Below are 23,230 nucleotides of genomic sequence, written 5' to 3'. Positions count from 1 at the left end.
CTTTTATTTTTAATACTCTTTTTTTTTTTTTTTTGCGAGACAAGTCCTCTGACATTTTATAAAATGTTTCTCAATTAATGAGTATTGATCCTCAGTAAATTAACACACTTTGACATTTATCCCTTAGCCCTGGGATGAATTTAACTGGATGTTAGCTGTTATTTACAGTACGGCTCATTACTGCAAGACAGGTCAGGGAGCAACAGACCCGGTGGTGTTGCGATTAGGAAGAAAACAGACCTCGCTGATGCACATTGCCGATGGCTGCATACGCACCTCGACAATACTGTAGTAAAACTACAAAATTAAATCCCCTTTCTGGCGAATACAAATAGCCCGAACAGGAAACATAAAACACACAGTATACTGCAGCATGTGTTGTAAATGAATGACTGTTCAAAGGATGCCGAATTCTTTGAGCGAGAGCAACTTGGACATTGTATAGTGGTATGATTTGCATGCACCTTACCATAGATGCCCTTAAGCATTAACTGTAGTTTGCATAAACAGATCAAATGCTAAATGGGCGATGGTAAAAGTACAGCATGTCCCTTGCAACTGTGGGTGTGGCATTTATACACCGAGAGCAGCATTTCTGAGAAACTGTTGGTAAGGACAAAGAAAGACGTTCATTGTTATTTAAGTCTATGCAACTGCATTATCCTACATTTGTCATCGTGAGTGCCATATAATTGTAAATAAAAGTGGCCACAGTCACATTATGCATTGTAATTCACCCAGCTACAGTAAATGTAGGTGAATATTTACCATTCATCTCATTGCTTTTCTGAAATAATTTAGATTACATTGGAAAATAATCTCCCATAGAGATAAGAGTTCTAACAAAAACAGCGTTTGATTAGAAATGAGGTGAATGGCAGTTCACTCAAACAGCTGGCAGCCGGGAACTAGAAAGATCTGAAAGTTCATCTGCTCAGAATCATGTAAGTTTACGTCGTGTGAAGCCTGGCATAACTTCCTCCCGAGTTCGTTTTGGAAGAACTTTAAAAGCTGACTTCTCGTAATGAATATCTCGTAACACTTACACGTTCGCCCACAAAAAACTTTCTCCCGTGCTAAAACTTTGTGCAATTGCCTTCTTTTGTGCAGTGCTGCTTGCGTGAGCTGGTTAAGAGTCCTCAGTGCAAGAAACGGGACTGAACTTTGCTGCGCTGCCACATATCAACAGTTTAATAGTTAAATTACTAGTCTATGTTTAAAGGAAACACAGACGCGCTACCAGGCGCTACCCTGTGCCCTCAGACTTAACAACAACTGCACTTTCTCTTTCTTTTTGTTTTGTGGTTTTAAGTTTCTATTTCAAAGATGCATATTTAAATAAATATTAAAAGTACATAAATAACTTTGATATTATCTAGAAACTATTAACCACAAATGTTATGAATAACTTACTCCTACTTTAGTGTAGTTTTATTGTTATTTGTCAGCTGGTGCAGATCAGAAATATCTCTAATGCTCCTCATCTAGTTTTTTTTTTTTTTTTTTGCATTCCACTGCAATCCACTTGCATTGTGCTTGAGTGGCTCGCGATTGAAATTCATCAGCAGTTATGTATATATATGATTGTAGACAGAGAGGCTTGAATGGCATTTGGTGAATGGGATGTAGATTGTGCAGATCTGTGACTTAATTGTTAATGCAGGCATAGATTTGTAGAGGCTCTCGTGGACACGTATAAGCTACTGTATGTCGTACGGTCATTTTGAAAGAGCGTCGGTGGGGCATAAAGATCATCACACTTTTAAAATTAAGAAAACGTTTGCATGCAAAGTTCTCAGTTTGCACGTTGCATGATATACATGTTTCACTTCAGCATTCCCACACGAGCTCTGAACTGTTTGCTTAGCATAGGAAAGAGAGCACAAATGGATTTAAAAAAGCCAGTGACGCCCCTCGACGTACTGTGTGCTACTCTACAAATCACTCTTTCTATCTAAATGCCAACTTTGTAAGTCATCACTTAATGACGTGACGTTTTTGTATTTTTTTAAACTGTAACTTGCAAAAAGGTATTCAGCCTTCACTTTTTCGTTTATGATTCATCCATCCAAGGTCACAGAAATATCACACGCTGAATCTGTTTTGAGATGATTTTTCGGTTTAAATTAGCGCAGCCCTCAGCAGTTCTTTTGTTGTCCCCCGCTTTACTCAAATCAGGCATCATTTCTGCAGAAACGCTCCGAAAGCCAAATTATCTTATCTACCTTTCATCTTCCAAATTTTTTCATCTGCATCGCATTTTTATTTGAGATTAAAGTAGGGCTGCGTCTTTGTGCGGCACTAATTGCCATAGAGCTTCAGTAATTAAAGGACAATAAAGCCTTAGTAGTAATTAGTTTCTCTTGTTTGGTTGCTAGCCCATCAATTGTGCTTCAATAATACTGATCATTAGCATGCGCCTGGGCAGTGAGGGATGCTGGGAAAGGAGCCCTGCACACACAGCACTCCACATTCCATTCCCATGAAGCCATGGCACGGAGCCATGTGGTTAACCCTGTGTGTGCCGGGCCCGGGGAAGGTGGCAGGACGTGCCTACCAGTGAAGGCCCGCGCCGTAAAAACACAGAGGCTGCACTGTAACATAATAGACCTGTTGAAATAATGAGCGGCTTTTTGAATTTCCACAAGGTCGGAAAAACGTAAGAACTGCAGCGGTGGGCAGATGCTGCTGTCACGGTTTGTGTGAAAACAATTGCACCCTTCTCTGCGTTACATGCCCCTTTATTCACATCCAGGTTTGCCTAATGAAAGCCTGCCTGCGACGCTATGAAAGACAGATAAAAGGTTTATATTATCACTATTTTAATGCAGATGCGGCCTAAAAACGGATCAAATTAGGTGGCTTTAAAACGGATCAGGAGGCGGAGAAACATTTCTGTGCAGGCAGAGGGTACGTGTATATGGATTGTGCTGTAAACTGTGGCATAGTAATAACGCCAGGCAGCAGAAAATGTGCTCTGTTCTGTACTTTGCCTTGACATGATTGAAAGACAATGGTCCCATGGATAGGCCATTTCAACATCAAATGTGCATGCACATCACAGGGCAAGGGTGCGCTATCCATCACATTCAGCGAGCTGTCAGAGGCAGCCCTCACAGCCCCAGATTCTCTCCACACACATCTGCAACTGTACGGCGATACAAGATTGAACCTCCTTGTACATATTCCACCCCGAGAATACCCTATCTTACTCACTTCAGAAAGGGCTCACAGTGGCGAGTGTGCTGCTTTGCATTGTTCAAAGCTTTTCGTGCTTCTTTTAATTCGTTTACCACACACTTTAAATACTGCACAAGCACACAGGCGACGCAAGCAACAACTTACGATTACTGATATGACTAACTGACCTAACACCTATTCATAGTCTGCAAAATAATGAATTAGTTGTCTACTTCTGCTTTTACACTTTTTTGGGGGGCTGTGGTGGGTTTTATATAATCAGGTGTTATATATATATGTATATTTAAATGTATTTACCCTAATATCACAAATCACAAAGTTGCTCTGGGAGCTTTTCAGACTGTACAGCCAAACGACCAATAAAAAATACATAAAAACATGGTGAAACTATAGCGAAGGCTCTGTGCAACCTCCTCCCATCCGCCTTGGCACAATAACCCAAATGGAAGCCTTTATGAAGCTCTGATGGAAGCAGAGTGCGCTTTATAATGCACGGCCGTGCACACTACTACATTTCCAGCTAATCAGAAGCGCGCAGTTGCAGAAAGGAGAGCGGTTGCCAAGGCAGCCACCAATCTCCCCTCCCCCTTCTCCCTCCGTTCCTCTTTCCCGTTTATTATCGGCAGAGGTCGCATGGCAGAGGGAAGTCCATCCACTTCTGTACTGGAACCAATGCAAGAATATGCACCTCCATAACAAAGCCTGTGTGGAGTCCTGAGAGCAGTGGGAAAAGCAGAGGCTGCACGTTTCTGTCCGAGTCTATCTCATAAGACAGGATCTAAGTTGGAGGTTTGCATTGTTTTTTTGTTTTTCTTTTTTTTTCTTTTTTTGTTTTTTGTTTTTTCTTTTCAGCCAACACGTGCGTATCAATGAATTTGTTCTCTCCGTTTTGAGTGAGTGGTGAGTGTTTCGCATCCTGGTGCGGGGCTCTGAGGAGGACTGCGCATCACCAGAGTTGGTGCCGAAGTTCGGCCGCGAACGGATGTGAGGGAAGAGTGTGTACCGAGTAAAACTCCCCCACTTCTTTTTGTCTCTCCCGCTTTGGCGTTGTGTTTGCTGAGACAATAGTGAGCCAAAGACGCTGAAAGTGATTTCATGCCTTCAGTCTCGCACAGCCTGAGATGGACGTGAGATTTTACCCTGCGCCCCCGGCAAATGTGGGTTCATGCTCTCTACCGACTGATCCAAGTTGTCTGAGCTCGTTGGACTATTATCACTCGAACAAGGTAAATAACGCTCCGCACAGAAAACGCTTTCACCTGTCTCTCTACAGCCCGGAGCCTTTCACGCGTATGCAAACGCGTGTTTTGGACGCGTTTTTTAGCCACGCTTGCTCCAAACGCACACAGCGCTCCTAAAACACAAAAACACCGTCAAGTGTCAGCAAGTAAAGTGACCTGGACCAGGATGGTGTGGTTCTAATTTAGTTCGGGACATGACAGTTAATTATATAAAAGATACTTTAAGCTGAATCCTGCAATCTTTCTGTTTTCCCTTTGAAACAAAATGTATACTGCAACTTTTCTCCCTCTCTCTCTCTCTCTCTCTCTTGCAAACATGGACATTATGTTATTTTCCCGGTGCGATTGTGCAGTTGTGTTTTCGCACAGAGCTGGCATTAAGTGTCCCACCCGATGTGAAATACCAAAGGCTGTATAGAATCCATACTGCCCCACTCTGCTCTCTGATCCAACATGATCTTCCCTCTCAATGATTTCTTATAGCTTACACGGTTTTCCGCGGGGAGTTCAACGATTAAATGGATGTGTGCCAGTAATGTACTGTTAATTACTTTGCAACGAGAACGCACAGAGTCTGCCTTGCTTCAAGTATCACTCTTTTCTCTCCCTCACTTTTTGACACCCCGCGGCTTTCCGCTTGTGACCTGCTCTGCCTCCGTTGAAGGAGCGCAGGTGGCATTTAAAACAACGTACGAGTGTTTCGCAGCTTGACATTTTCCAAAATAAATAAACCGGCCCTCCCGAAATAATAATAAAAAAAGCAACTAATGCTGTGCTGCTGTAAGGACAATTTAAATGTAAATGCATTAACCTGAGAGCCACAAGAACGCCACGAAAAGGATATTAGACCTAAAGCACCGAGGAGTGCCACAAACACAAGACAGGCTCCGTGGAGATGCTAGGAAAACAAATTTAAAGTGTTTAATTAACAGACTTACAGCTTCCACTAGTGTTAGCAGCGTGCCAGCCATCTGCAGTCCCTGAATTGGAGTTTGTTGTTGTCACTCACCATAGCTGGAGGGCTACAGATCGTCAGGCTCAGGAGGCTGACCTGCAGCTGTAGTTCTTACGAGATAAAGATGGTACTTTGACTGTATCAGATGAAAGTCATGAGAATGAGTGGAATAATGCAAAAGACAGTTGGGGATGTTTGCCTTTCGCTGTGTGGGCAATGGAAAATATCTGTGACTGAACGGAACATTCCTGTAATCAACTGAAAAGATCGTCTCCCACTTAAGCTTAAAAGAAAGAGAAGTCGTTAATCGTTGTTGCACAAAACTTGTTCAAGTGCACGAGACAGAACGCTCAGGGCGCAGCTTTATTCGGACACAACTGAAATAGGGTCTGCCTGTAACGTTCACTGATAAGGCAGGTTTACACCTGTGACACACAAACAGGCTCGTATAACTGTCTTCTCCGCGCAGGGCTATCTTTTTTTTTTGTAGGTCAGATGAATTAGGATCATCCTCCATGCGGATAATCCCAAGAATATGCTGATATCCGCACGCCGCGTGAATCCTGGAAACAAAGCCACGAGAAAATGAGACGATATAAAGAGCTTTCGCGGGGGAGAAAGTGACACCAGCCACTGTCGCCGACACAAAAGTGTGGCGCCCCTCAAAAATTACAAGTGTTCATTTGAATTATTGAAAACCCCCTTTCTCCCTTTACTTGGGATTTTTTCTTTCTTTCCACAGGGGGTGGTATAATTTGCCATCATCACACGTGTAACACTAACTAGCTTCAGTAGCGATGCAAATTAGGCCGGGAGCAGCAGGGATCATTTGGTGTCCTGTTAACACGGTGCACAAAGGTCAAGTTCCTTCCCTGAAACGCTTGTCAGACCGACTGTGGCACAAAGCAGGCTTCTGATTTGTTACGTAGGTGATGTACCCATAGATCAGATCTGCCTTCTGCTCATCATCCCCGGCAGCAGCCTCACATGGCCAGTTTCGGGTTCTGTCCAAGCTACAAGGAAGCAAAGTGCTAATCATAGCATTATTGTTTTTAAGGGCTTGCTTTGCATATTCATGTGGATGTCGTCGCTTGTAGCCGCATTTGTCAGTGGATCTGCTGGCTCCCAGTTCAGCGCGAGTGTATTCTGCTGGGATAATGTTATTGGAAAAGACTCAATATAATTTGAATAAAAAGAAGCACCAGATGAGATTCAGCACCATTATTCCTCTTTGGCTGCTCCAAAAAAAAAGAAAAAAGAAAAAAGAAAGTGCAATTTACACTCTGAGAAAACACTTCTCCTCCTATCACGAGTGAAATTAATTGTGTTAATTTGAGCCACACACAGAAGTTTAATTAGATAAAAACGAGCGCGTGTTTGTGTTTGAGCTTTGTAGCCTTGTGTATTTGCGAAACCCCGAGCTGCGGACACGAGCTTGCGTTTGAGTAATTAGCGAGTTTGGGAACACGTGCTGCTGTTGTGCTTTCAACCTTTGTCACGCTGTTCAGCTCTGTTGGAGCCTCAGCTCGTCTCATTCATAACTGTCCGTGTGCATGCGTCTGATCCCACGTCATTCTGAGCACATTCGTTCTTTCACCTAACTGTGTTAATAATAACTACTATGACCGCTTTCTAAAACCCATTAGTGTTGTTGGACAAACATGACATGAAAGTAGGCAATGGGAACTTTATTTTTTTTTCCTTATTTGGCAGCAAATTGCCATCAATCTGCACTCTCTTAACGACACGGCTCACTCTGCTAGCCTAATCGGCTCGTGCTCAGGCCGGCGGTTGGTGAAATACTCTGCCCTGTAAAAAACGATAAAAAGGTAAGAACGCAACAAAAGAGGGAGAAATGAGCAGAGAAGGCACTTCAAGTTGAGATGATTCAGATAGATCTATAAATAACAGTGAACACGTCTGCCACAGTACTTTCAATACTCACTTCATTTCACAGTGTGTGTGACTGTTTTTTTTTTTTTAACTGTGGTGCTCTCCCACGGCCAAATTACAGAAAATAATACCACTTGTGATCTGATGGTGACATGAAACTGCTGCCAGTTACCTAACAGCCTATAACCTATATAGATGTACTGTTGATATGCTGTGCTCATTTGCAATTCATGTATACCTGTAACCACTGAAAGTGCACAGATACTTCTCCTCCTATATATATATATATGTACATCATGTCCACGTGTAATTGTGCTGCGGCTACTGACGTGTCCAGCACTTTTAGTTTGCTCTGTGAAATGGGAACACAGTGTCTGCTCCTTTATTTGAATACCTTAATCAAACAGTGCTGACTGCTGCTGCTGCTGCTGCTGCTGCTGGGGCGAGGTGCAGCCTACAGTATAGCAATAGAGTGCACAGAGAGAGAGAGAGAGGGAAAGAGAGAAAAAGAGAGAGAGAGAGGGAGAGTAGGGCCTATGTTTATACACTCTAGCCCCACCCAGCTCATATATCCTCCCAACAACTGATATCTGCTTAGATAGAGCATGACTGAAGAGCTGGCTTTGTTAGTTGGTGGTCTCCTCTGCCTCTGATAAGCCGGGCAATGATGTGCTCCATTTGAATGCCTTATCTCCGTTTTATTTTTTTATTACAGGACTGCCTTGTGTACGCTGTGCAAAGGTTTGATTACTTTGCATTAAGATATTCAGTGAGCTTTTCCATCAGCGAATCATCCTCGCGCGGAACAAGCTCTCCAATGGCCCGACATGTTCGCTGTTAGCTTTGGTTCTGCGCGTTCCAAGGGTTTATTTTTAATACCTTGACTGCTTAAACATTGCTGGCAAATTAACCTGTCCCCGTGACGCTGGCAGCAGTATATGTTCACACTGAGGGGTGTTTTTTCACTATTAGCTAATGACAAACTCTGCGGTATGTGACAGAGAGGCAGAAAGGGAGAATCAAAGGATGAGCGAGAGTCAAATGGGTTGAAGTAATCAGTGGCCCAGTGTGGGGACACTGTGAGTGTGTGTGTGTGTGTGCCTGTGCATGCTAACTCGGGGCCATTCAAGCGTTTTGCTGACTACGGAATCACAATCACAATTGCTTTCATAGCCCTGTGCAGAGGAAGGCCATGCATACCACAGCAAGGGCCGGTGACACACAGCGAGCAGGGGCAGAGCAAAAAAAAACAGCCACTAAATCATATTCTCCCTGCCCCGGGAACACGGAGGAGATTTTAATAGGGATTCCGACCATTTGAAATCATTTCAATAAAACTGGAATTGGCTCTGACACCGGCTGAGTCACAGAGCCCGTGTATGGCACAGGGATTTCTTGCCTTGTAATTTTTATTTTTCAAATCTAGGCGACTGTCGGAAAAAGTCCTTTTGCCAAACAAACACGTAATGTCTACATCATTTTTTTTTATGTATTTTTGTTAGATGGATAGGGCTGGAGATCAGATCTGATGGGTATACACAGACAAACAGCTACACTGATGTGGCACTGAGACACGTGCAGGATAGTAAAAAATTAAATTTCGTGAAAATTTCTCACTATTTAAATGCCTCACTTCTCTTTGTTTGGCCTTTAAGTGCAGCGCTTGTGTTTGATGCGTGTTCCCAGAGTGGCAGTATGAATGCGTGTGTGGTGACGGTGGAGGTGGGGGAGAGGGGGGGTGGGGGGCTGCCCGTGTGCTAATTATTGGCCCTGGCAGTGCTAAGCTACTCTCCCGTTGGTGGGCACCAGTGCATCCCCCTCAGCGTCTGTTACCATAATTAAGACCAGCCTCCCCACTGTAGTGTGCTTACATTAGTCAGCCCGGGCCTTCCCATGGGGCAGTAGTGATGGCATTCTTATTCTTGCAGCAGAAGAAGAAAGAAAAAAGAAAAACAGCGGCGGCGGCGGCGGCACCTGCTGCAGAGTAGGCCCCTGGGTGTTTAGTTAAATGTTGATTATGTTTGTTAATGGCTGCCAACACTCAGAGGAAATGTAGCGTGGCGGCGTGATCTATCTATCTATCTATTAGTGGTCAGTGTTTTGGCTGTGAAGTCATGCATCTGGTTTTTATATCACTGTAAATGTGATACTTTTTGCTTTTTTGACTCTCCTCCCGTCCACATGTCCCTTCGTCCCTTTGGGCACTGAACCTCACATCGCCATATATGACTCGCAGTTCGATTTTTTTAACTTAAATAAATCTGCCACTTATGCATCAATTAAAATCAGCATTAATGCACAGCTTATATGTACAGTGTATGCACTCAGCCTATTGTATGTATCTACATGCAGTTTCTATGTATGAATGCATTCCGCAGTATGTACATACGTACTGTATGTGTGTCCCGTGCTGTATGTGCTGCACGTATGTCCTGTCTGTATGCATGCGTGGAGGAGGCTGAAAGCTGGACAAACATTCCCAGTTGTCTCAGCTTCCTGAGGTATGTCCTGTGCAAACACTATAGCCCATGATATAAGTTCCTTGCCAGGGATTTAAGGCTCTTTCCCTCCCTTGTTTTCGCTGAATATCCTTTACAAATATTACCGGCCTGGTGTCAGTGCCATGTTTGCGTTGTAGTCTGAAGGGACGGCGCCCCCGTAAGAAAGTTCGGTTAGTGGTCCAAACTCAGATTAGCGTGGAAGCAGTGCATTGCAGAATGCAGGGGTCTGAAGCGGTGACGTGAAAAGTTTGAGTCAAACAAACATTTTGACAAAGCGGGCCTCATCTGTGTGGATTCATCTCATTCGCGGGAGGTGAAATTGTCAGTTACTTCTTGCTTCTTGCTGCCATTCGCCAGCAGATGTTTGTCTTATAATCTGAGCGGTGAATTCACTGACATGCATTGATTTGGGCTGTGAGAGGCCTCCACTCGAGGAGGGTTGATAAATCCATATGATCCTGAATTTGCTTCTCTTTCCACCTTCCCCCAGCTGACTGCCTCCCCTTGTCCCCTGTCTGTCAGGAGCATGTGTTTATTATGTGTGACATATTTAGCAGGCAGATATAATTGCCTGTGCAAGGCTGTAATCGTCTGCGTCCAATTCAGTCAGCAGACTGTGGGAGCCCACAGAGCCACCGAGGTAATCAAACTGTGGCTCATTCTTCCTTTTTTTGAGACCTAATGATGAGCTCCGTGATCGCTTACAATGGGAAGACAGCGAAAGTGCTGTGATAAGTGCCATAGTTTTCATTTTTCAACGTTTAAGTAATGGGAACCACCTAAAACAAATAAAAAGAGTTATGGAAAGAGAACTGTTTAAAGGCAGTTGTTAGTAAAGGAGAGGTTAAAGGAGACTTGTGGATTGAGAAAAGGGAGGGGAGGCTGCTGAAAGAGGCCCTCTCTTTGTGTTGTCGACCTATTTAGTCTCAAGCTGGCTGTGAGCCATGCCGATGAGTGATGTCGCTAAGAAAAACAAACAGAGGAAAGAAAAGTAGGATTTTGGAAATTATGACATACGGTCAATGGTGTTATGCTACTGAGGACTCTTGTTTGTCTCTTAGCTGGGTTTCAGCAACATAGCAGCCCCAGTAAGCTTGTTAACACACAGGAAGGGGAAACTTGAGCAGATCTTTTTATAGAATTGTTAATAACACAGTAGAAAGTAGTGAAAAACCATAGCCTACAGCAGCACTTACTGGCACAACCCACGTGAACCAAGCAGCTATATATGTGTTTGTGTATGCATGCATGCTTGTTTTAGTGTGTGTGTGTGTTGCTGGCACTTTAACAGTGGTGAAAGGTCGTTTTTTTGTTTATAAGTAACAACTGCAGCATGTGCTTAGATTCTTAAAAGTGCAGCAAGTATCTGTTGTCACTGTAATATTATCATATCAAGTGTTCCGTTGCCAGATTATTATAATTAATAAAGTGTGAGCGGCATTTAAAATGCTAATTTTGCTCATCGTTGCACGTTTGCTGCAAGCTGGTGAAAGTTTATAGCAAAGTTTACAGCTGAAGGTCAACCAAACTTGCAAAGATCATGTGAAAGGAGTAAGAAGCATGTTGTAGTTGCTGTTTTAATTTGGAGCTGTGGGGCAGAGAAAAGTTTGGATAATGGAAAGCACGGCCATTGTTTGTAACTTCTTTTCTAATGTGCAGAATGCATCAACAATATGCAGTGTAACTAAATTTGTATTTGCATATTTTAAGGACATATTCAAAAATCCTGATGCATAAAACCAAAATTGGTTGAACTGACCCTTTAATTTTTGTGGCACGTGTCCAGAGAATGCACGTGCCCCGTTGAGCTTTCTCACAGTAAAGCAGCAACAGGTACCTTTAGGCCAGTTTCCTTGCAAAGGAAATGTCATCACCAGAAACGAGTGTTTGCGGCAGGCAGCAGGGCAGAGAAAAGGAGTGAAACTGAGAGATGGTCATGTTTTATTAAGCCCGATAATGCAGGCTAATCTGTGGCTTGGGTTTCACATTGCTTTGTGGGTAATTAGAGATCATGTCGTATGGCTGGACTGCTGAATAATTGCACTCCGCCCTAATCCCCTCCTATCCGCCTTTCGCCCGCCACCTCCGAGCTTCTCTCCCTACATTCTCTCCGTCACTCTCTTAAAAAAAAACCTGCGTGCTTCATCCAAACGAGCCAGCTTCCTGTCATGCAAGTGCACGAATAAACAAACATGGCAGCCATGTTCCAGGTTGGCTAGCCATCCAAAAGTTTCTACCTTGCTGTGAGATACTTGGAAATGTGCACATGTGCTCAAAATTCAATAAGAGGAAGTAGACAGTGGAGCACTTTGTGGTTTGCTTTGTGGAACTTGTTAGATGAATGACTAATGCCTCCTGGCAAGTGCCCCAGGTTTACTATTACCAAAACAATGGCACTTGATACAGAGCACCGTAGCCTTGGTTTTCACACAGACAGGAGCTCAGGCTGCTGTTTTCTTTTGAACCCTAACTGCTGACTGCCCATTCATGCAACATCCCCCGAACACAGAGACACACACAAAGGAAATTCTCAACTGACACAGTGACTTATAAAAAAACAACAGCGTCTTTCATCGCTCATTGTCCCCAATTTTTCCATTGTTAAAAAACCGAGAAGCGTTTCCATTTCTCGGTATCTCAACTCCAGCTATTATCATGTGTAAAACTGCAACCATGTTTTGACACGCAGTTAAATAATTACTGGCCTTACTCATATGAGTTTGACAGCGGTTTCATTAAACTGTTTATATATCTCAGGTGGAAAATGATGCAATCTGGTACAGTCTGAGAGCAAACTCACGCGCTGCGCCCCCGTCACAGATTTGTGAAACCTTCGGAAGGTAAAGAGTGCACGAAATGCAGGTTTAAACTCCAACTCTGACATGAATTCGTGCCGCCTTCCCCATAGAATTTCTTTAAGCACCTTGCGGCTGGAGCTAAAAAACCCCATTGCACATAACGTTTACACGACAGCGATAATAAGACCAACTGTATAGAAACCGTCTGCATTTATCTCCTCTGTATCTCGGTGATGATTCATAAGGCCTCATCCTACAGTAGGCACGAAATGAATCGCTCAAGACCATGCATTAGTACACTTTGTTATCGCTCTGCACACACATGATTACAGTATTGTCATAGACACCAGTCACAAATAATCAACAACACTTCAGTAATGTGTGGTTACCCACACACGTGGCACTGAACTCATTAACCCTCACAACCTCTTCACAGCCACCACAGGAGATCTAACAATGGATCATTTATTCAGGCAGATTGTTGAATTCATATTGTGCATGTAGGAAAACAAGCTCAAGCTTCAGACATATACAGTACCAACCAGGTGCAGAATATATTTGCATATATATGTAAAATGCAAAATGGAGCTGTATATATATACAAAGTGTTCAAGTAGCATTGCTACTGATAGGACAAGAAGACTTTTATGACTTAACTGCCAGTGACTGCTGATCTCAGGTGTAGGTGTTTTGTAGGTATGGGCTGCAAACGACCAAGGGACAAAAACTAAAAAGCTACAGTGAAGTTGTTAAGGAGGATCAGCTCTCAGATCAGTTTTAGATCTAGGGAACCTTTACCTCCACGTTACTTCCACGTAACATGATGTGTACTCAATGTATGGAGCCAAGATGGCGTCCACTGAGGATGAGAAGTGTCCATTGTTTCACGCCATGAGTACACCGTCATCCAAGGACTTACTGGCTTTACTGGTAATATCCAACAAAGGTTCAAAAAAGGCAACTGGACTTGTAGAGTTTTTTTGAGAAGACGTTTCACCACTCATCCGAGTACCTTCTTCAGTTCTAGGGGACTGATGGGAAGTCTGAGGTTTAAATAGGAACTCCTCCTGAAAAAACTTGCTTGTTATGCTAATAACCAGAAACTGGTGCAGCTAATTTCCATTAACAACTGGGTACTTACCTGTTGTTGAGGGGGGACTGTTTTTTGTCCCCCTCCTCTTCCCTATGAATGGTTCTCTAACGACTCTTGTCCGTCAGAGGCTCCAGTGTCAAGGTGTGAATGAGATTGAAACTTCTTGGGGACAGAAGTTAAAACTGTATTGTAAGTAGATGGCAGATTAAATCTCAGTCCACCTCCTCTGTTTAGTGAAGGTTTTTTCCAGTCTGACATAGATGGCTTCCTTTACTCCTTTTGAACCTTTGTTGATATACCATGACCTGGATGACTGAGAACCTTCACAGACATTTACTGGTAATACTTGTTTGTCTGATTGCACATGTAGAACGTATAGATATAGAAAAATGTGATTTGAGACACGGCCATTGGTTTTGGGGATGAACATTACTTAAGTTTTTAAGACTGATAATGATATCATCCATGTATTATCGAGGGCAGTGGTGTCAAACTCATCTTAGTACGGGGGACATGTACAGCCCAGTTTCATCTCAAGGGGCTCAGACCAGTAACATAATAGAATAATAACCTATAAATAACGACAACTTCACATTTAATGAACTATCCTTTTACAAAACATTTTATGAGCAACCTAAGTTGCAATTTTGGTGCATTGCTGCCATATGCTGCTTAGTTCTGGGTCTCAGTGTTGCGTCGTGTCCTCAACTCTTACTAAAACAGCACAACCCTTAGTGGACGAATTATGAATAGGTGCCAGTTGGATTGAAAAATTGCAGTTAATGTCTTTCCCACTGTGGGATAAATTAGAGGATCGTCTTGACTTATCTTCATATGAAGATCAAAATGTTGGTTTGTGCGCTAGTAAGTTGTTTTTAGTGATTGCTGGGCTTACGTGAGATGATAGGAATACTTGTTTGAGATGCCAGTTTCACAGTAGGATTGCACTTGTCATGTCATAATCTGTGGTTAGCTTTTTCCCTTTGGTCGTGTTTTCTTTTATTGATGAAACTCTATACAGACGGTATCCATAAAGACTAGACATAGGTGCAACGACTGAATGGAGACACGGAATATAACAACTAAAATCCCAAGTTGCACAATTAAGACGCTTAAGACAAATTTTTAACCCTGCAGGACCACACACACAGGGTCATAAACACTCACTCGCTTTTACACCTCTAATTCCCACCCATGCACACACACACACACACATATACACACAGACACATTTCCCTCATGGCTTCAAGGCATTTCATTTCCTCCCCTCCTATGACAACATCCCAATATAATGGGACACGGTGTCACGTGACGAGAGCAAGTACATGGAGCGATCAAATCGCTCTTTCTGTCTCTCTCTCTCTCTAGCTTGAAGGGCAGAACGGTCAGCCGTTACATAAAATGGGATTGGTTCAATTACAGAAAAATGTGCTTTGTGTCCTTGTCGTAAGCGAAGAGATGAAGCACATAAAAAATAAGTTTGTTGTCCATGTTCCTTCATGATTTTGATTAAATGCCTTTAAGTGCTCATGCCGTATACTCTATTCAGGTTTGGCTGCATTGCATTTATATACAGTAAAGGTGTTAGTAGCCTTAAGAGCCTGGCTGGTTGAGATGCCTTAGATTTGGAATATGTGCATTTTTATCTGATGTTTATTTGTCTCTGTCTGGAGGAAGGGACAAACCAAAACCTAAAAAGGAAGAACCAAGACTCCTTACTCATGCTCTGTCCAGAGAAATCTGAACTCACCAGCTTTTGACCTTTAGTCTCTCTCATGCCCGTTCAGCATCCTTAGAAATTATCTTTCGTGCATGCATTTTGTAATCTTTTACTACTGAACTTAGAACAATGAAAAACAAGCAAAGTTTCTATTATCACATTTACTTCCTCGCAGCCAATGCTTGATGTCTCTGCGATGACTTTGTTCGCGTCTTCAGGTGCACGGGTTCTGTTTGCAGCGTTTCATTTTTCATCTGTTGAACCTTGTTGTGGCTGACACCGGCTCGCAGCACCGCGCTGTGTTCAGATGTACCTGTAATTAAGTCATCTCGGAGCCTTGAGAGTGCGACTGTAGCGCAGCGAGCTGAGACCAATCTGCCGCTAATTGTCCCGAGTTTTAATTTCTAATGGAATAAGGGCCAGAGGGAACACCGTTTAATGAGAAGCAGTTACCGTGTGCGTGCGCTTGTGCGAGCGCTCGTATGAGTTAGTGTGTTCTCTTTTATCTGTTTACTGTAACTGCTATTGCCCCGGTGAACAGAGAAACAAGAGTGAGTAAAGCAAGATGTTCCGTTTTGATTCCGTTACCTCGTTTCTGTTTATTCTACACACCACTCAGGGTGTCTCTGTCTTCCCACACTGTAAATTTACACATAATGAATGGTAACCGTGCCTTAAAATTAGCAACATAATTGATCGTACATTGACAGTAGAAGCTGAATAAGCCTTTTAGAGGATACCTACTCCCTTTTACGCGAGCTGACAAGTGCCCTCTCTTAGTAACTGTGACAGTGGAGACCATTCCAAAAGTGAGAAGTGCTTTTGCCCTTGGCACTCAAGTTATTGCTCAGAAAGCATGGTTGTAGACTGGAACTGGAAAGGTTGTTTACATAGCCTTGGGAGTGTTTGTGTCATGATTTAGATTCCAGGCATTTCAACATCCAAATAAATCAGTTTAGACTTCTGAGGACAAGTAAACCTCTAAAAGAAGAAATGGACCAGCTGTGGTTAAAACCTGTTATGTAGTTTTATCTCCGCAGCTCGGACATTTTTCTATTTTTTTTATTTTTTATTTCTTTAGTTATTACAGGCAAAGGAAGTGGGAAAGTTCACGAAGCACATCAACCTTTTATTCACCATGTAAGACTGATTCTACGACATATGTACGTGAAGTATTATCCTCCATTAGGTCTGTGGCCTAAATGGCAACATATGCACACATTCAGCCGTCGCCCTGTCCTTTAAGGTGTCACACAAGAAGAACCTCGAGCACCTCGAACAAGATTTGGAACAAAAAGACACATGCTTACATGAAGCTTTCAAATACTTTGGTGACTTCACTGTAATTTTTCTACCTTATCGCGTTTTGAGTGGAGTTTGCTTTTGCAACTGACTCAAGGCCCTTCCTCTTATTGTTTCAATATGTCAGAGCATTGTTTGAATGAGGTCAACCATTACCGATCTGGCCCGGGGCCAGCTTGACTTCAGCTGATTTAATTGAATCTACGACATGAGTCAAACTCAAACAAGCAGAGACTGCTTTGCCATGACAGCCTCATTACTCCACATTAAGAACTCATTTCACAATGCATTGTGACTTTGGTCTTGACAAATGGTGAAAAGGGTCGAAATCAAATAAGTGCGCACATTTTGGAAGGCTACTCTTGAAGTGATGCGGATAAAAATACCTAGAAACTGTACGTATATTAGAGGAAAGCCAAAAATAGTCTGTTTTTGCTGTTTTGTATAAGTTAATGTGAATGCCTCCTGGGTTAAAGTGTTCCCATGTTTGCCATCTGCAGTAATGGAATGACATTCAATGCCATTTTCCCTCTTAAATGGAATTTTTGTCAAAGCGTTATGAATTCAACCTGACTTGTCACTCAAGCCCCAGACATTGCTGAGAGGGGAGAAAATATGCGAATGAAACCTTTCACTGCAGATTTTACTGTTAGCTGTGAGCAGACCAAATAATGACGCCTTTATCACGTCCGCCGCACTACAAACAAAGGCAGCTTTCTTGTGCATACCAGAAGATGTGATATCGGGCAGCATAATGACGTGCATTATGTATATCGCACATGCACAACATTCATAGCATCACTACAGTGCACTAGCAGCGTTTTGGCATTTCGTCGTCTCAAACCTTTACTAAATTTCTCAATTAAACACGCATTCTTTAAGAGCCATTGGCAGCTTGGCCAGAACTTGCAGGGGGAACAAAAATGTACAGCAAGCTCAACGTGCCAGGGCCTCCCTCCACAATAGGGAAGGAAATGTTGAGACTGCAAGGTCTGTGTTGTGGAGATATGGCGGTGTTTGCTTAGGGCTAGGTATCGGGCACAAAAACAAACATGGCTGCCCTTAATGAGTCTGTTTGCCTGCCAAAAGGTAAAGACAGCTGTTGTCTCTTGCCACAATGGAACAGGCCTTAGTGCCACAGAGCAGAGGCGAGCACTCAGTGTCCCCATAGTAACGCTCACCTTGTGTGTACTCAAGAGGGAACTTATTAAGTCTTCTTTACAGATAAATAGTGAGTAAAATGTAGATTGCGGGGCCATACGTACCCTTTCATGAGGTCTGGCTGTGAAATGAAAAGGTTTATTAAGTCTCCAGTAAAAGCGAAATAGCTTGTGGGAGTGTGAATCGGCTGCGCTCATATCATATAACTCATAACATTAGCGAGTGAGAGTTGCGGCATTCTCTATTTGAAAAAGCAGAACACGTGTTATTGGATTGGTTAAGAGGCCGTACTCACTTTTTGCATCTGACTTTCGGGTCTGGGGGGGCGGGAGAAATCTCTCAAAAATCTCTCCTGGTGTAAAGTGGCTTCTCAAAAAGACACTAATGCACAATGTGTGTGTGTGTGTGTGTGGGGGGGGGGGGGGGGGGGGTGGAAACCTCAAAAAGCACTTTTCTCCCCCTGTATGAGAAAATGAATACATCCTAGCTGTACCTGTCCAGGCAAATCAGCACTGACAGCTCGCCATACTCGACGGCTAATTTTAGAGTTAAGAATATGAGTGAGATCACTGCACAAGCATTTTGTTGAGAGGAGCCAGCAAGAAACTGTGAACATTAAAGGTCTGACCGTCAATCGCTCCTGTTGAAGCAAAGCCCTCTCAGCCCCCACCGCTTTCCTGGCATTGTTTACAGCACATTTTGAGCTACTGAATGGAAGACATTTTTTTTCCATTATTATACTGGCTTCTGACCAAAGCACTGACAATGCCACAGATAAATATAAACCTATTATATTGTATGAAGGAGTGTGCTGTTAGTCAACCTTGCATTGTAGATTAACAGAATAAAGACAGCTAATGGGAAATATATCACCTTTGTTATAAAGATAAATTATTATAGATGTCAGACAGTATGAGGAAGACTTACATGTTTGTGAAATTTAACTTCAGCCAACATTGGTCTTATAGATAGATAGATAGATAGATAGATAGATAGATACTTTATTTATCCAGAGGGAAATTTGGTGTCCAGTAGCTTCATTACATAGAAACAGATATGAAAGAGATTTAAGTTATATAATGCTGTGTGATTGACTTTCCTTCTTAAGTTGGAGTTCACCTTAATGCAGCACTTAAAGACTGGAAGTCATTCTTGAATTATGTGTTCAGCATTTCACAAAAATTACAGCAATGTCATTCAAGATAAAAAAATAAATTAACCAAGATTCACTGTGCGCTCTTTCATTGTCTTGCGAGAACCGTGTTAACGCTGCAATTAGATTGTGGTTGCCAGATAAATGTCGGTGACAGCTGAAAAGCACATTTCCTGTTCGACTGTTTCAAAGAAATGCCACACAACTTAACCAAGGCATTATTATGACTGAGCTGAAAATGTCCCTGACCGCATGTTTGATGCAGCAAGTCCTGCTTGGTGACTGGTGATGTGACTGACATTCTCTGCCCTACATATTTGCGTTAAACCCGCAGATTCCATGTGACTGCTCATCATTGGCATAACTGCTGAGCCATTTGTTTTGGGGGGCATTTTTGTGTTAGCTGCTCTGTGAGTCAGCATTTGAGTGTAGAAGATGCATTTTACCTTCCTCAGCAAGTCATGACCCTGTTAATTAAATTACAACAATAGAGGCAAAATTTAATTTAATTTATATAAATATATCACAATGGCAGATATCAAGTTAAATGGAAAAAAAGGCAAGGCGTTAAAAATGAGTTGACTGTCAAATTAGCTGGTTAGCTTAGCTGGCTACTGAAACCATAGACTGTATATAAATATGGACTACGTGTCCCCACTTCCTTGCACTGGGCAAACTGACGCTATTATCCGGGGGATCTGAGCGGCGCCATCTTGCGAGTTTAGAGCCAGAGTCTGTGTGGTATTGCCGCGTTATCGATGACCCGCCCACACTTCTGCCAGACTCATTCGCGTTTTCATTTAATTAATACTGTGCTACACTCTACCTCCACCAGTTACAAAGAAATTTTGGATTGTACACTGTAATTATTTATTGATTTATTTATCTTTTCCAACTCTCGCGGTCCTACAGAACCACTTCAAGGTGCGGTTGGCATGGCAACTTGTAGTCAACATGATGTCACATCCTGTTTCTATAGCATCAAATAACTAAACCTATTAGAAAAACAGACCCTTGAGTATGAGTCAGTATTATATTAGCTACTTAAAATGACTGAAACCATCCTTGAAAAAAGTAGATTTGACGTGTATTTTAGTGTTTTAGTTCAGCCCAAGTCTCATCCACTAACATGGAGGGGGCGGAGCTTATGGCAGATACTGCAGCCAGTCACCAGGGGGAGCTCTACTTGCTTTGGCGTCACTTTTGAGGAGCAGTTTCGTCGTCCATCTTTATACTGTCTATGTTTCAAACCCTAAAGAGTAGTGCTGCCATCATAGCCGCCAGGCCTCACTGCTAGATTCGTAAAGCATCATTCGTGAATCATTAAGAGACATTTGTTTTGCAGCATTTTTTCTCATTTGTTTCTATTTTGACTTACAATGTTCTTAACCCTTTGTCAGGGACCTTTGGCCTTTAATCTTGTCGCCATCCCGCTATTTATTTGCAGACCGTCTTTCAATTAAACCGCAGGTCTAGTTTTTTTTAAGAGATTTAGTTTTTGAGTGACTCCCCAGGGAGGGCGCAAAGGAAATGGCCCAACACTTCAGACACATTCGTCTTCTCTGCTTACTTACTTTGCAGGGGGAAGATGGTGATACCTATTTCCTCAGTCTAATGTGTTTGCTCTACACCCCATGGAAAGTGTCAACATCCACCTTCTTGACAGTCATTTTTCATTTGGACCCAGTGGCCAGGTTGAATAAGCCGAGGCATTGTCCTGTTTTAGCATTTCCCCCGCTCTTATCAGCCACTTGTTGTTTTGTTTTTGAGGCAGCAAACTTCTAACGTGTTTAAGGTTAAATGTGCTTTAGTCAGAGATTATTACTTAATAGCCTTGGCTGGTTGTTGATTGAGAATAAAAAGCCAATTATCATAATAGGATATGGGACATAATGACAGAATTAAATGAGTGTGACAGACACACAATAGGCCTGCTCTGTCATCGCCTTAGCCCAGCACGCTTATTAGAATTAATCTGGCCTGATTAAAAATGCAAATGGCTCAAAGTCATTGATGGAGTTTACATGTTTTTTAACATTTAACTGATTTAATTACATGGAAAATGAAATGCCGGGATGTGGGATTGAATTTTTTTTTATTTTTTTTGTTCTCACCCTCCTGCCGATTGCCACAGAGAAATGAATATTCTCTCATGCCAGGAAGAGAAGGTAATAAGATTAGTGCTCTCCCTCTCTCTGTTTCTCTCCCCATCTCTGCCTCTCAGAAGCTGATGGTTTGGTTCATCGAATCAAGAAGAGCTGCTTTATTGTTATCATGAAAACATTTTATCTCGGCCTAAGATGCACCTACTGTGTTGTGTGGGCTGATAGCTTCGCAAAATTTAAAGAGTTTCCTCCTACAATGCATCATTTTAGAAGAAGACCACTATGTGATTTATAGCCAGTGAAATAACACAGTCTGATTCTTCCTTGTTTGTCATTTCAAACAGACATGTAGAGGAAGGATCAGCGGTCTTAAGAGACAGATTTAATTGACTAAGGTGTAAAGGCATGCTGTACAGCCTGCGGCAAGTTGTCAGTGTACATGACATGCTTTGACATTTTCAGTGACTCCGGGAAGATGTTAAAAAATTGTCACATTACAAGTAAAGGACAGGAATTTCTGCAAAATTCCACCTGTAACAGAAACATTGTGCATTTTGCTGCCGTGTCGAGATTAACATCTCTCTCTATATAGTCTTCCAGTATGCTGCACGCAATGACCTGTTTCACTGAGAACAACCAGTTCCTGTTTTCTGCCTTCTTGCCAGTGAAAGATTCAAACTACAGTGTATTCAGACTTGTACAGAGAGCTTGTTACAGGCGCATATTAATAGTTTATCTTAGTCGCAGCATGCTTGGTTTTTTATTTTGCACCTTTTGGTTGTGGGTGTGAAAAACATGCTGCGGACATCTTGTGGGGGAATGATATTGATTTGGCCGGTTTGTTGGCTCTAGGCCGACAGGCAACATGCACTGGGGTATGTTTGTAGTTATATATTTCTTCACTCATCGTTTTATGGGCGTATTAACATGTTTTATGGTAGTTATGACTTTGCAGCTGTTTCTGAATAGTTTTATTTGGGACTGTATTTCTTTTCTTCCAATCATAATGTCTTCACTGTGCAAGAGAATGAATTTTAAGAGACAGATCATTCACAAATTTGATTCATATGAATGGGCCAGATGTTCTGGTTTGATGTTGGTGCGTTGTGTGTGTGCCTCGGTTGCGCCGCTACCCACCCACCTTGCCTTACAACATCCTCAGCAACGCTAGAGCTGGCTTCAGTGTGTAGCGTACAGCTGTGTCTACAGATGTAGCCGAGATTGAGAACACGACTGTGAAAAGTCTTTTTTATTTCCAGGACGCAGAGCACCTAAAAACTTTCGTGTTGACAGAACCGGATCAATTCCAACTGTGCGTCCGAACATCAGGTCGACGTGTTGAAATGGAAAGTATGCTATTGATCTGTGTGCATTAGAGGGCTACAGTAACATAAGCAGTGAGTGGCAGAACAAAAGAGGCACTGTGTGTCACCCAAGAGGAGATGTGCAGCACAAAGAGGACGGCTAACTCCATGCAGTCTGTCGGCATTTCATTGTTTATCATTTTAAGCCCAAACGTATATTTGTATTTTATAAAGGAATTTTACTCACTCACATGCATCTGGAACTGATTTTGGCTGGTTTGAAATGTATAGTCCTAATTGCCCTGCAGAGAGAATGGTTATTAAAGGGTTGTAGTAAAGTGCTGCAAAAAAATATGATACGAGTTGACATAAAAAAAAAAGAAAGAAAGCCACTAAAGCTTGCTGTAATCATAGTCAGGCGACACAGCTACATATTAGATATGAAGCTGCTCATTTACATCTCCATGAGCTGCGCTCAATCACTACTGGAGTGTTGGAAAGCATACATCCTGCGCTGATATTTCTTCTCTTCCAACTCATTCTTTCCCTCAAGGGACAAAACACAATTACCCCATTGTGCAGCACAGTACAGTAAATCACATTCTGCACATTTCAGCTGGAGAAAAGACGATGTGTTGTTGCGTCTGGCATCACGATAAATATGCTTTGGTGGATGAGGGTGAAGGTTGGAGGAGGGGTCACTGCTGGAGCATGAATAACTTTTGTTGTGATTCGTTCTGATTGGATTAGATCATTTTTTTTAACAAAGTATGGATCATTTTAAGGCAAATTGCTAAACTATA

At 42.4% G+C, this 23,230-nt stretch overlaps 1 protein-coding gene across 2 annotated transcripts in view; it reads left to right on the top strand.

Moving 5' to 3' along the window:
- The first annotated feature begins 3,690 nt into the window (after positions 1-3,690).
- LOC311494185 (thymocyte selection-associated high mobility group box protein TOX-like) overlaps positions 3,691-23,230 on the top strand; it is a 74,111-nt gene continuing 54,571 nt past the window's right edge. For both annotated transcript variants that reach the window (XM_084553097.1, XM_084553096.1), the window contains exon 1: positions 3,691-4,427. In XM_084553097.1, coding sequence (XP_084409223.1) covers positions 4,323-4,427 — 105 coding nt within the window. In that variant the 5' untranslated portion in view covers positions 3,691-4,322. The remainder of the gene's footprint in view (positions 4,428-23,230) is intronic.

Source organism: Chelon labrosus (genome assembly GCF_963514085.1).
Source record: "Chelon labrosus genome assembly, chromosome: 10".
In the NCBI taxonomy this organism is placed as follows: domain Eukaryota; kingdom Metazoa; phylum Chordata; class Actinopteri; order Mugiliformes; family Mugilidae; genus Chelon; species Chelon labrosus.
The sequence above is the reverse complement of the archived record's forward strand: the minus strand, read 5'-3'. Positions and strand labels throughout refer to the sequence as shown.